This window comes from Tenrec ecaudatus, chromosome 16 (genome assembly GCF_050624435.1).
Source record: "Tenrec ecaudatus isolate mTenEca1 chromosome 16, mTenEca1.hap1, whole genome shotgun sequence".
NCBI lineage: Eukaryota > Metazoa > Chordata > Mammalia > Afrosoricida > Tenrecidae > Tenrec > Tenrec ecaudatus.
In genome coordinates, this window is record NC_134545.1 from 6,098,975 (window position 1) to 6,111,304 (window position 12,330).

At 43.7% G+C, this 12,330-nt stretch overlaps 1 protein-coding gene across 3 annotated transcripts in view; it reads left to right on the forward strand.

Moving 5' to 3' along the window:
* The window catches only part of CLIP1 (CAP-Gly domain containing linker protein 1), a 128,126-nt gene that overhangs the window by 83,766 nt on the left and 32,030 nt on the right, over nt 1-12,330 (forward strand). For 2 of the 3 annotated variants that reach the window (XM_075533841.1, XM_075533842.1), the window contains 5 exons: nt 580-663; nt 2,877-3,033; nt 4,368-4,533; nt 4,619-4,834; nt 10,612-10,728. In XM_075533841.1, the coding sequence (XP_075389956.1) occupies nt 580-663; nt 2,877-3,033; nt 4,368-4,533; nt 4,619-4,834; nt 10,612-10,728 (740 nt within the window). Of the gene's footprint in view, nt 1-579; nt 664-2,876; nt 3,034-4,367; nt 4,534-4,618; nt 4,835-7,063; nt 9,332-10,611; nt 10,729-12,330 lie in introns of all 3 variants that reach the window. The other variant, XM_075533843.1, reaches the window with a different exon arrangement.

The following is a 12,330-nucleotide window of genomic DNA, read 5'->3' on the forward strand; positions in this document are numbered from 1 at the left end:
TGGGGCCGGCCCTATGGTCCTCTCTGCATTGGTTGCTCTGAGCAGAAATATCATCCTCAGGACTTGGTGGGCCAAGATGTGCTCCGCTCGCTCTCCCTCCCCCTTCGTTTGCTTTTGTGCTCTGATCTGATATATCCCTCTCTCTGAGCTGTAGCTTCAGTGCTGTTCTCTGAAGTGAATTCTTCTGGGGGGGTGGGATGGGACTGTCCACGTAGTTGGGATTGGGGCTGGTCCCTTGTCTTTGGCAGCTGTATTGAGTTTTAGTTAGAGGAAGGAAAGATAACTGATTGGCAGGGGTGGGGGGTAAGGGAGCTGGTGCCTCCCTGATGTTAAGGCAGATAATGGATTTTTTAAAAATCATTTTATTGGGGTGTCTTTGGTTTATTTTGATAATGGATTTCTTCTTCATGATCCTTGTTAGAGGTTCACCAGGCCTTGGCTTGATTTATAATGGGACTTTTTAGTATCCTGGCATCTCATCACTCATAAGCACATGATTCGATTTGACTGTCTTATAGCCAGGCTTTAGATGGCTTATTAAATATGTAATGCATAAAACTTTTATTTTATCCTTAATAGAAACTATAAAAAAATTACACCAAAAAGAAGAACAGTTTAATGCGCTGTCCTCTGAACTGGAGAAGTTGAGAGAAAACTTAGCAGGTAAGACAATGTTACTGATGACTACGTATTCAATACAGTAAATGTCTTAGGATTTGAGATAATAGTGGGATGTTACAACAGCATATGGCTATTCAGTCTTATTCTCTTCAGTTTTCATTGGAGTGTAATATGACCAAGGAAGACCAGAGAAGAATCGATGCGTGTCAACAATGATATTGGCAAAGAACGTTGAAAGTCCTTATGGGCTGCCAAACTCAGTGCCATCGAGTCGATTTTGATATGTAATGACCCTGTAGGACAGGGTAGAACTGCTTCTGTGAGTGTCTGCGACTGTAACACTGGAAAGGAGTAAAAGCCTTAGTCTGTCTCCATGGGAGTGGCTGGTGGTTTTGCATTGCTGACCTGAGGTTTACAGTCCAACACATAACCACTGTGCCATGAGGCCTCCAAAGAACAAATACATTTGTCTTAAAAGAAGTGCTTTGGCTCTTGTCTCCAGAAGGCTGGCTCTCCAACAGTAGTCAGAGCCATCCTCGTGGCCACCCTTCTCGCTCAGAGGAATAATCATGCTCCTTCCCTGCTAGAAGCCCTGCTGGTGCTGTGGCGAATTGCTCGGCTGTTAATCTGAAGATCAGCAGTTCAAATTCTCCTCTCACTCCAGGAGGGAAGGGTGATGAGTGACCTTCTGTTTTCATAAAGACAACAGCCAGGGAAACTCTGAGGCAGTTTGACTCTGTCCTGAAGGATCAGTATGAGCTGGAATTGACTTGAAGGCCCTGGGTTTGATTTTGGATTGGTTTCCCCTCTTACATTCTCAGACTTTACCTCTTTTTTTTAAGTCATTTTATTGGGGGCTCGTACAACACCAATCACAATCCATACATCCATCTATTGTGTCAAGCACATTTGTACATTTGTTACCATCATCATTCTCAATACATTTGCTTGCTACTTGAGCCTTTTGCATCAGTTCCTCATTTTTTCCCTCCCTCCCTGGTCCTCCCTGCCTCATGAACACTTGATAATTTATAAGTTATTAGTATTTTGTCTTACCTTACACTCTCTGACGTCTCCCTTCACACACTTTTCTGTTGTCTGACCTCCAGAGAGGAGCTTATATGTAGATCCTTGTAATCGATTCCCCTTTCTGCCACACCTTCCCTCCACACTCCCGGTATCACCACTGGTCCTGAGGAGTTCATCTGTCCTAGATTCCCTGTGTTTCTAGTTCCTATCTGTACCAGTGTACATCCTCTGGTCTAGCTGGATTTGTAATGTACAATTTGGATCATGTTACTAGGGCGGGGGAGGAAGCATTAAGAACTAGAGGAAAGTTGTATGTTTCATCGTTTCAGACTTCACCTCTTTGTTATATTCTAACCATGTGACCCCTCTGCAGAACCTGAACATGTCTGGTTCACACCTGCCTGGCCACCTTTGCTCTTGCGTTTCCCTCTGCCTGCTGGTCTCTTTGCTGTATGTCCACCACTGACTCACTCTCTGCCTTCAGGTCCTAAACAAGTCAACCCATAACATGTATTTATCTTTCCTTTTGTATTATTATCTGAATACTTTGAGATTTTCACATTGCATATTATTTGTTTTTCTTTTCTTTTTTTAAACAATTTATTAGGGGCTCATACAACTCTTATCACAGTCCATACATATACATACATCAGTTGTATAAAGCACATCTGTACATTCTTTGCCCTAATCATTTTTTTTCTCCTCTTTTCTTTTATTACATTTTATTAGGGACTCATACAACTCTTATCACAATCCATACATATACATACATCAATTTATTTGTTTTTCTTTGCTACAGTAAAAACGTTATTAGGGCAGAGATTGTTGGGTACAGAGATCCTGTAGAATAAGGTTGTCATGTAGGAGGCACTTGAGCAAATTTCTGTAGATCCCCTGAAGTCACCTTGTAACCAAATAGCAGGTTAGCTCAATAAGAATGATACCCTGAGTGAGCACTGTGTTCTTTTATTAAAGTATCTACAGTGAGCAGATGGTCAGCAGTTACTACAAAGCGTGATGAGAAGGTTGAGATCAGTGAAATGAAGTTGCGGAGTTGAACCTCTAGAACAGAGTAAATGAGAAGGCTGACACATCTGAAGAATGCAGCCACTGTGCATTGAAATTGTTGACTAGAAGACTAGTTGTCTACTTTCACCACAATGTTTTTTTTTTAAAAATTGTTTATTATAATATAACGATGTCATTTTTCCCCTACATATATTCAGATATGGAGGCAAAATTTAGAGAGAGAGATGAAAGGGAAATGCATTTAGTAAAGGCAAAGGAAAAACTGGAAGGTGACATTGCAGAAATAATGAAGATGTCCGGAGATAATTCTTCTCAGCTGACAAAAATGAATGATGAATTACGTCAGAAAGAAAAGTACGTATGAATGTGTTCCTGAGTAATGCCTGCATTAGGCAAGACCCTGGAGCAAAGTCTAGATGGGATCTTCAGGACAGCTTGGATTTTAAAATTTCCTGTTTCCTTTTCTTTCTCTTATTCTTCGTATGTGGCCCTGAAGAAACCAGTTAACCTTCTAAAGTGTGTTTTCCCTATCCCACTAGTCAAGAAGGATAAGTCTTTGATTTTGAAGCTTTTTGGTGGTTTGTAAATAGAAGTTAGTAGTTATCCTCACCAATACCATTTTTACATAGACTTAAAATGTGATAAGCTCATACCAGACATATTTTTCAATAATATATACTCACTTTAAGACTCCATGTCATGTTTTGTTCCTTCTCACATTTCAAGTACTTTTACAGTACTGTTTCACACTTCATAGATGACAGTCTCATGTCAGCATCAATTTCACATGTCTGGGAAGGCTCCAAAATGGTGAAACTTGCTTTATTGCGACACTCACTTTATTGTGTTTGCCTGGAACTGAACTGCAGGATCTCTGAGGTCTGCCCATACCTGTTCTAGTCTTTGCCCTGCGGTTCCTTTTGTTTTGATTGTTTTCCTGTAATAGTTGTTCATTTAAAAAAAATCAAAGATTCATTGTGTAAGGCAAAACCTCTCAGAGGACATCTGAGACCATTGGAATTTTGACTCTTAAAGCGATAATAGTAGCCACACGCAATGCAGAGCCGGTGGGTAATGTGTAATGCAACTGGACCCTGGTTGGCGCACTGTGATCACACTAGCTGTGGGGCAGGTACGCCTGCACTACTGACTAGAGGAGAGAGCCTTTGAGGAGTTCTACATGGGCAGGTGGTCTGTAGCTATAAAACCCTACACCCAAGTTTCCTTCCTGTGTCCCCTATTTGATTTAACACCCATTCTCAAGGGATCATTCCATAGTCTCTGTTAGCCTTTTTGGGCGTCTTAACTAGAACACCAGGGTATTCATTGTCATTTTTATATCTTTGGTTCTCAGAAGGCACAAGAATGGCTTGCAATAATCTGGTCTGCTGTCTCTTAAAACTTTCTAATTACTTGTCTCCTTTCATTTGCTAACCTTTCCACTCAGTTTTCTGTATTGACCTGTTGATGTAAAATTAAAATAAATCTTCAAAGCTACATGGTTGTTACTCTAAATTGTGTGTATAACTCAAAATAGTTAACATGTTCTTTTTTTGGTCTATTTCACATGTTTTTAATTACTCATAATGTTTATAATCATTCCCATAATTACTGTTGGCAGCATCTTTTAAAAGTTGAATTTTGGAACTTATAAAGAAGGTGACACTTTGTGTTGAAATTTATTCTAGATATGTAGAAGAATTGCAGCAAAGACTCACCAAGGCCAACGATAATGCAAATACCCTACAAAAGAGCATTGGGGAGGTGACCCTCAGGGCTGAACAGAGCCAGCAGGAAGCAACCAAAAAGCACGAAGAAGAAAAGAAAGAATTGCAGAAGAAATTGTCAGACCTGGTAAGGAGAAAATGAGTGAGAGTGTTTGTTGGCAGGAGCCAACGGGGCAGGACAGCCATCTGGATGACTTCTTTCCTTTCTGTAGGAAAAGAGGATGGAAGTGAGCCACAACCAGTGTCAGGATCTGAAGACCAGGTACGAAAAAGCTAGTTCTGAGACGAAAACCAAGCATGACGAGGCTCTGAAGGACTTGCAGAAGGCACTGCAGGAGATGGAGAGGAGGCTGAAGGCAGTGCAGGAGGACAACAGTGACCTGTTGCAGGAGATGGAGGAGCTGAAAACACAAGCTGACAAAGCCAAAGTAGGTTGGCGGGGGTCATGGTCCCCTTGAATTCCAGCTCACTAATGCTAACCCTGTGAGTGCCAGCATGGAGCTTCAAGTGCTTTGTCCAATCTGCCGGTCCTTCCCAGCAGCAGTGGTGGCTGTGGGCCTTCCCCTCTGCCATTACCACTCTGCTGCTTGTTTTCCAGCTGCCCTTGCTGAGCTCTGTCTGTCTGCTCGTCCTGGACACTATAGTATGGATAAGCATGGGCCTCTGATCCTGCTGGTGGTTCTTGGTTAACCAGCTACCGGAGAGGCCCAAGGAAGCCAGTGAGCAGGGAAACAGAACTGGAGAGGATGCCTAGGAGGAGGAACAGAGCCCTGGTAGGAGGAATTGACTAGCATCCTCTAGACAAGGGCTTCTTGATGTCCCCAGGGAGGGACTCCAAACTTATGACTAGGAAGCTGGTTTCAAGGACAGTGAAGAAACCTTATACGCGCCAATAAAGTAGACCTTGGTTAATTGAATTTCATTTTGTGGTGGCCCAGGATGCGTTTTAACACATTGCCTGATGTTTAGCCCACCTGCCATATTTCCTCCCTTGCTTTCATAGCAATATATATATTTAAAAGTGATCTTGTTGTTGTGTGCCCTGAAATCAGTGCCGACCCAGCGCAACCCTGTATGTCAGAGTAGAACTGCCCTTCATGATTTTCTGACTGTAAACTTTACAGGGGCAGATGACCAGCTCTGTTCTGAAGAAGCCACTGGGGGGTTTGAACCCAAGCCAGATTACCACCAGGCCTCCTTAAAATAGATCTGACCAAATTTAAGAATTCCTTTATTGTTTTTATTGCTCTTTTAGCCCAGGACCCGGAAGCCTCAGCTTTAGTTAATCCCTCCTCCCCGCTCCCCACCCCCCACAGCCCCCAGAGACCTCACACCGTTTGATAACATGAGCCAGTTTGAGAATGTTATAATTGGTAAAAATATTTTTTCATCTTATACGTAAAAGATGCCCACATCTTCCCTCATCCACGTGCTGGCCATCAAAACACTCTCCTCCATTGACAGCCCCCTACCCCTCCACCTTCTATTTTCATGAGAGGATCAGTTCCAGGTAAACTTGGTCCTTTGTCTGAACAGATGCCCATTTTCAGTGTTTCCTGTAAGATGTGTCAGCCCAACCCCACACAGCGTCCAGGAGGTTTGCTTTCACTTTGTTTGTGGGTTCTATTTCGTAAGAGTCATTGGCGAAAGTGACCAAGATTATGCCCTCCTCCAGAGATGTCTGGCATCCAGGGGGTTGCAGTTTATCAGCAACACTGCCTCAGATTGCTCTCTTTGTGGAGACTGGTGGAACCCTATAGCTGTCTTCCTCAGGAAGGTTACCTGTGCACTCCACGGTCCCGAGTTTCAGGGGTTCTTGCACCCCACAAAGCCTGTGTTCCCAAAGGTCTGTAGCAGAGCTGCACTGGCCACTGTGGGAGCCACTCACCAGGTGTGATCATGCCCATTTAGATTTGTTACACAGAAGTTCGTTTAACAGGTAATAAAATTGCAAACGCATTTCCCTGGTACTCAAGTTGTGTGTAGCTGGTGGCTACCATACTAGGCAGTGAAGATACAGCACATAATCAGAGATTAGACATATTGGTCAAATCATCTTAGAAATCAGGACATTTGTAAAAATCCATTCATTTTGGCCACCCATGCCTAGATTGCGTTTTTAATAAGTTATATGTGCTATCAAGTCTAAATTGGTCTCAGACCAGTGGTTATCATTCAATAAGACGCTGCAGTTAATTGGAAAAGCGTTTACCCCCTTCCTTTACCCCTATTTTTGGTGTAAAGAGCACTTACCTTTTTTTTTTTAGTAGTTCTTTGAATTGTGTTTGGAAAATAATTATTCTAGGATTCATTTCTGTGGTAGAAATAATGAGAGTGGCAGCAAAGACTCTTAAGTCAAAATCTTAAGTCAGTTGTTTTTCTACAACTAGGTATCAGGAATAATTTCTCAGGTTGTCTTAAAGACAAGTAAACAAGTAGAAAAGCCCTTTGCAAAGATAACTGTACAAATCATTGTCCTTTTATGGGCTCTCTTCTTCCCCTACTTACCCAAATCATTTCTCCATGTTGCTTTTTTTTATTTTTTAAAAAGTAATCATTTATGGTTTAGGTTGCATTAAGTAATTTGGGCTTGCTTTTTTGTCTGCTTTATTTCATGTTTTTTTCCCCCATTTTTTTTCCACCTTTTGTTTCTGTAGTCGCTAAGCTATTTGTTAACATCAACCAAAAAAGAGATTGAACTAATGTCAGAAGAGCTGAGGGGTCTGAAATCAGAGAAGCAGCTCCTTGCTCAGGAAGGAAATGCTTTAAAATTAGAGAAAGGCTCTCTTTTATCAAAGCTGATCGAGGTGGAGGCCAGAATTACTCTCCTTCAGGAAGACCAGCAGAAGCTGTGGTCAGTGAATGAATCTCTTAACTTAGAAAAGGAGACAGCTGTAGAAGAAAAGCTAGAGGCCGAGAAGCAGTATCAGCAGGAACTTCTCAATAACGAAGCGCTGGCTGTTGAGAGAGAGAATTTGCTTAAAGAAATAAGTCTTGCACAAGAAAAGCTCTTGAAGATAAATATGGAAAACGACTCTCTACAAGCGTCCAAGTTGGCCTTGCAGGCGCTCACAGCAGAGCTTCAGTTCAGCCAGGAAACACTGATTGCTGCTTCTGAGAAGAACCAGGAAGAGAAAGCCCACCTGGAGGATCAGAACAAGAGACTTGCCACTGAGAACCTTCTCTTGGCTAAAGATAAAGACGAAATTATTCAAAAGCTTCAGAGCGCTTATGAAGAGCTAGTCAGAGATCAGAAGGCCTTGGTACAAGAGATGGAAGATCTCACAGCTGAGAAAAAGTCAGCTTTAGAGAAGCAGGCCAGTCTTGACACCACATGTGTGACCTTAAAGCTAGAGAGAGATAGTCTCCTTCTGAACAACAAAGATCTGCAGTCTGAGAAGGACATGTTGCTGCAAGGTCAGGAGACGCTGAACGCCAACCTAGAGGCCACCCTCAAGGCCAAACAGTTGCTGAGTACAGAAGCCAGTGAGCTGCGCACACAGCTGGACGATGTTAGCAAAGCTCTGCGAAAGGGCGAGCTGGAGGTCCTGCAACTCCAGGCCACCAACACCAGCCTCACGAAGCTCCTGGAGGAAATTAAGACCAGCCGTGAGATCACCGACTCTGAGTGCATCCAGCTTCTGCACGAGAAGGAAACCCTGGCCTCATCCGAGAGAAGGCTCTTGGCTGAAAAAGAAGAGTTTTTAAATGAAAATTTGATCCTCACCGAAAAACTGAACAAATGCTCCAAAGAGATTGTCCATCTCGAGATGAACCTGAGTGAGAAGATTGCCTACCTGACTTCAGAGAAGGACGTGGCCTGTCAGAAAATGGCTAAGCTCAAAAAGCAGTGTGAGAGTCTCCTGAGAGAAAAATCCACCCTGGAAATGCAGAATGGAGATCTACTGGCAGAGCGAGAAAATGCCATGAAAGCCCTCGGAGACCTTAAAAGGAAATATGACCAGGAGTCCGCAAACAAGAGAATCATCGTGCATGAGAAGATGAAGCTACTGGGCAGTCTGGACGCCCTGAAGAAAGAGCTGCAAGAAAAAAAAAAGGAAAACCAGGAACTCTCAGCCAGCAAGTGTGATCTCTCTGTGCTGCTGCAAGAGGCTCAGAGTGCCACAAAGAACTTAGAAAAAGAACACGCCAGCATCTTGCAAGCCAAGGAGAGTCTGGACGTTGAACTTCAGACTTGTTGTTCTGAAAAGAACATACTGCTAAGGGATGGGCTGAACCTGCAAAATGAGTGTCAGAAATTAAACGAGGACCTTTGTGCGGTGCAGCAGTCTTTGCTCTTGGAGCAAGAAGCCCGAGAGAAGGAAAAGGAGTCCTCCCTGTATGAAAGCAATAAGCTCCACGGGAGAGTTGTGCTCCTGGAGCAGGATGTGCAAGAGCTAACAGCGCGCACCAAGGAGCTGCAGTCTGAGAAGTGCGTGCTGATCCAGGAGAGGACCAACGCAGAGCAAAAGGTTGCAGAGATCATTAAGGAAAAGGAACTCTTGAGTGCGGAAACCGCTCAGCTCGCTGCCAACATCGAGACTCTGAAAAGTGACTTTTCCACCTTGTCCAAATCCAAGGTGGAGCTTCAGGACCTGCACAGCTGCCTTACCAAGATCCTGGAGGACCTCCGCCTGAACCACGAGGTGGCGCTGGCCGAGCGCGCCAAGGTGGTGCAGGACAACAGTAACCTACTGGCCGAGAAGCGAGAAATGATGCTGGATAAGGATGAGCTCCTGCAGGAGAAGGAGAAGCTGGCCGAGAGCTACTTCACCCTCCAGAAAGAGATTGGCCAACTGGCCAAAACCAACAGCCACATCTCAACTAACCTCCTAGAGTTGCAAAACGAGAACCATACGCTGAAGAAAGACAAGAGCAAGCTTACTCTTAGAATTAGAGAGCTCGAGACTCTTCAGACATTTACGGTAAAGTGAGAGGTCCGAGTTCCGGGTACCACTAACCCTGGGCCCTATCTTTAGTGGCTTAGAGGGTTTTTCTTCATTTCTACGTATGTTATTCCACCCCATCGAGTCAGATGCTTCTCTGTCTCAGTCTGTTTGTGTCACGCTGTGTAAGGACAGTTCTTTACTCAATGTCTAATGGCAGTAGCCTCTACCTATTTGAAAACATTTTAAACTGTGAATAAAAAGGATATGTATTTTCATCTGAGGAGAACTTTTGAGGAGAGGTAACAGCAGTTCTTAAAGACTTACGAACCACTGTATAATGGGCACGTGGTGTAATGGTATTTTATATATGGATTTTATATCCATTCGGAGTGGGAAGGCTCCAGTGAAATAGCTATGGCTGATAACAGGTTTAAAATGTAAAATTCCCATAAACATTTTTTCAGATCATTTTATTGGGGCCTCATACAATTCTTATCACAATCCATACCTCTACTCATTGTGTCAAGCACATTTGTACATTTGTTGCCATCATCATTCTCAAAACATTTGCCTTCTAATTGAGCCCTTCCCCTTTAACTTTTTGACATCAAAGCTTTATTAGGCCCCATGAAATTGTAAGCAAGTGCCTAAAAATTGTCTTAGGTCTAGCAGCTCATGCTTTGCCTCCATGTCCGGTTACCCTTTTTATTCACAGTCCTGTTGCTGCCCATCACCCACAGCCTCTCTGATAGAATTCCTAAACACCCGGGCCTAGATAATCTTTGTTACACTTGCCTAGATAATACTTATTTGGAAAACTCACAACCTAAATTCTGAGATGTTTAAAAACCCTCATCGAGAATAACAAGTATAGTGATTGAAAATAATAGATGTCATTAGAAGTAGAGTAGGGGAAAGTTCAGCCATATGAGGGTTTGTGGGAAAATGGAATGAAAAGCCAATGGAATCTCACCCTCCTATCACTGAACATTTTTCTCAAGACATGAGCTAAAGAGGTCAGAGTAATTTGGATCTAATAGGTTTAAGGGAGTTCTGATAACACAGACATTCTCGGTGGCAACTGACAAGTGGGAGCCTGGTATGGACAGGGCCGGGACCTTCCCTTTGATTCAACGTGAAGCACTTCCATGTGTCTGGACTAGCCTGAGATTGGGGCCTCCCTCACACGCCTGGTGACTCCCTTACCCACACAGACACTGAGTGAGGAACAGGCTGCACGACATCATAGCCTGTCCACCCCCCAGCGGTGCTGGCGAGGGGCGTTCATGTTTCTGATAACCCTTTCTTGTGTCCAGGCTGCCCAAAGCGCAGAAGACACCAAGCAGATCATGGAGCAGATGACCAAAGAGAAGACCGAGACCCTGGCCTCCTTGGAAGATACCAAGCAAACAAATGAAAAACTCCAGAACGAAGTAATCGGGTTTCAATGGCATTTTGTACAAAGAACAACCTATCTATCGACTCCATGAAAGTATTTGATCACTAAGCTGTCTGGTTTTTGAAGGGTGCCCTCACATAGGTTTGACATATGTTAGTAGAGTGAGTTGACCGTACACTGGAACCATGGGAAGATCTAAGAAAGCTCATTGCTTCCATGTTTACTTCAGTAGGATCAGTCTGCAAACATAGAGGGAAGAGCCCAGTAGCATGGCTTTCTAAGATAAGAGCTCAGTGATAGAAGTGAGGGAAAAACGCCTCGTGGGAGTTTCTAGTTGTTGTATTTGTTCTCTTGAACCACACAGATATTTTCCCTCAACATCTCTCCTGCTTCGAGCCACTTGCTCTTGTGTCTTGGCTCGGAGTCTGATGGGGGCCCCTTGTTGGCCTCATCTAGCATGGACCCCTCAGTGCCACCGTCCCGGCTTGGAACACATTTGTAGCATCCGGGTATTTTGTTTTCATCCGCCCGTAGTCTTTCTCACTCTCCACTCATCCCCAGTGCCCTCTCAACACCTACACATCTTTCCTTTCTTGGCAAAGTTGGTATCTAAATCCTAAGCTTGGAAATGCTGCTGTGAAGTTCTGTTGAACTTCATCGAGTTTCTTTGTAAACTGACAGGAGAGACATTCAGGAGTTAACGGAGAGAGAGGGTAGCCAAACAGGGGAAGACTAGGCCTTCTCATGAAGGAAGGCCAGAGTTTGTCCTCTGTGAAGAGTTTGACATTTTGAGGTGATTATAGGGTGACTAACCAATTTCATACAGAAAGGAGTACATTGATAGAACTGACATCTCTAAGACTTAGGCTAAAAATATAAAAATGCTGAATCTAGCATTGATGGTCATAAAAATTAGAAGCTAAAGTAAATGGGCAAACCTGCGGTCAAGTCCCTGACTTGAGGGGGTGGAACCCGAGACTAGTGTCCTTGTACACCCAGAATACAAGGCTTGGGTGAGCCCTTTTTTGGCCCCTTAGGCTATTGCATTTGTCTTGTTCTTTGACTGTGGGCTATTGAAAGGCCTTCAACGAAGTGGGTGGTAGTCAAACGGTCCACACTCCTCTAGGCTGAGGTGGCCTAGGATGCAGCAGCGGGCCCTGAGCCACAGTCTGTAATTGAGCTCCTCATCCTGGTGGGGACCCCCACACACACACCTGGACGATGACTATCTGCCCACACCTCCAGTCCCAGGAGTCAGACCGTAACCCTTTTGCACCCCCATGGGCAGGGCATGGGTAGGCCTGAGACTGTGTGAGTGCCTGTTCTCACTTCATGGTCTTTGACCTTTCCACCAATTCCTCCATCTTTAAGCATTTGCAAAATTTTTTTCCCATTTGCAAATACTTTTTTCCCATTTGAAAATATTTTGAGCTAAAGTACTAATTTCTTCAATGAAGATAATGTCAGTTTGGTACTAGTATTGAAAGCTATCCTAAATGTGACTGATCAGTAGGGAAAGAAAGGAATTTTAAAAATAAAGAATAACCCTTCATTTCTTGCTCACTCCCCCTCTTGAAAGATGAATTGTACTTGAATAGCAAGTTCAAGGACAGGCCAAAAAAAAGGAGACCTGTAT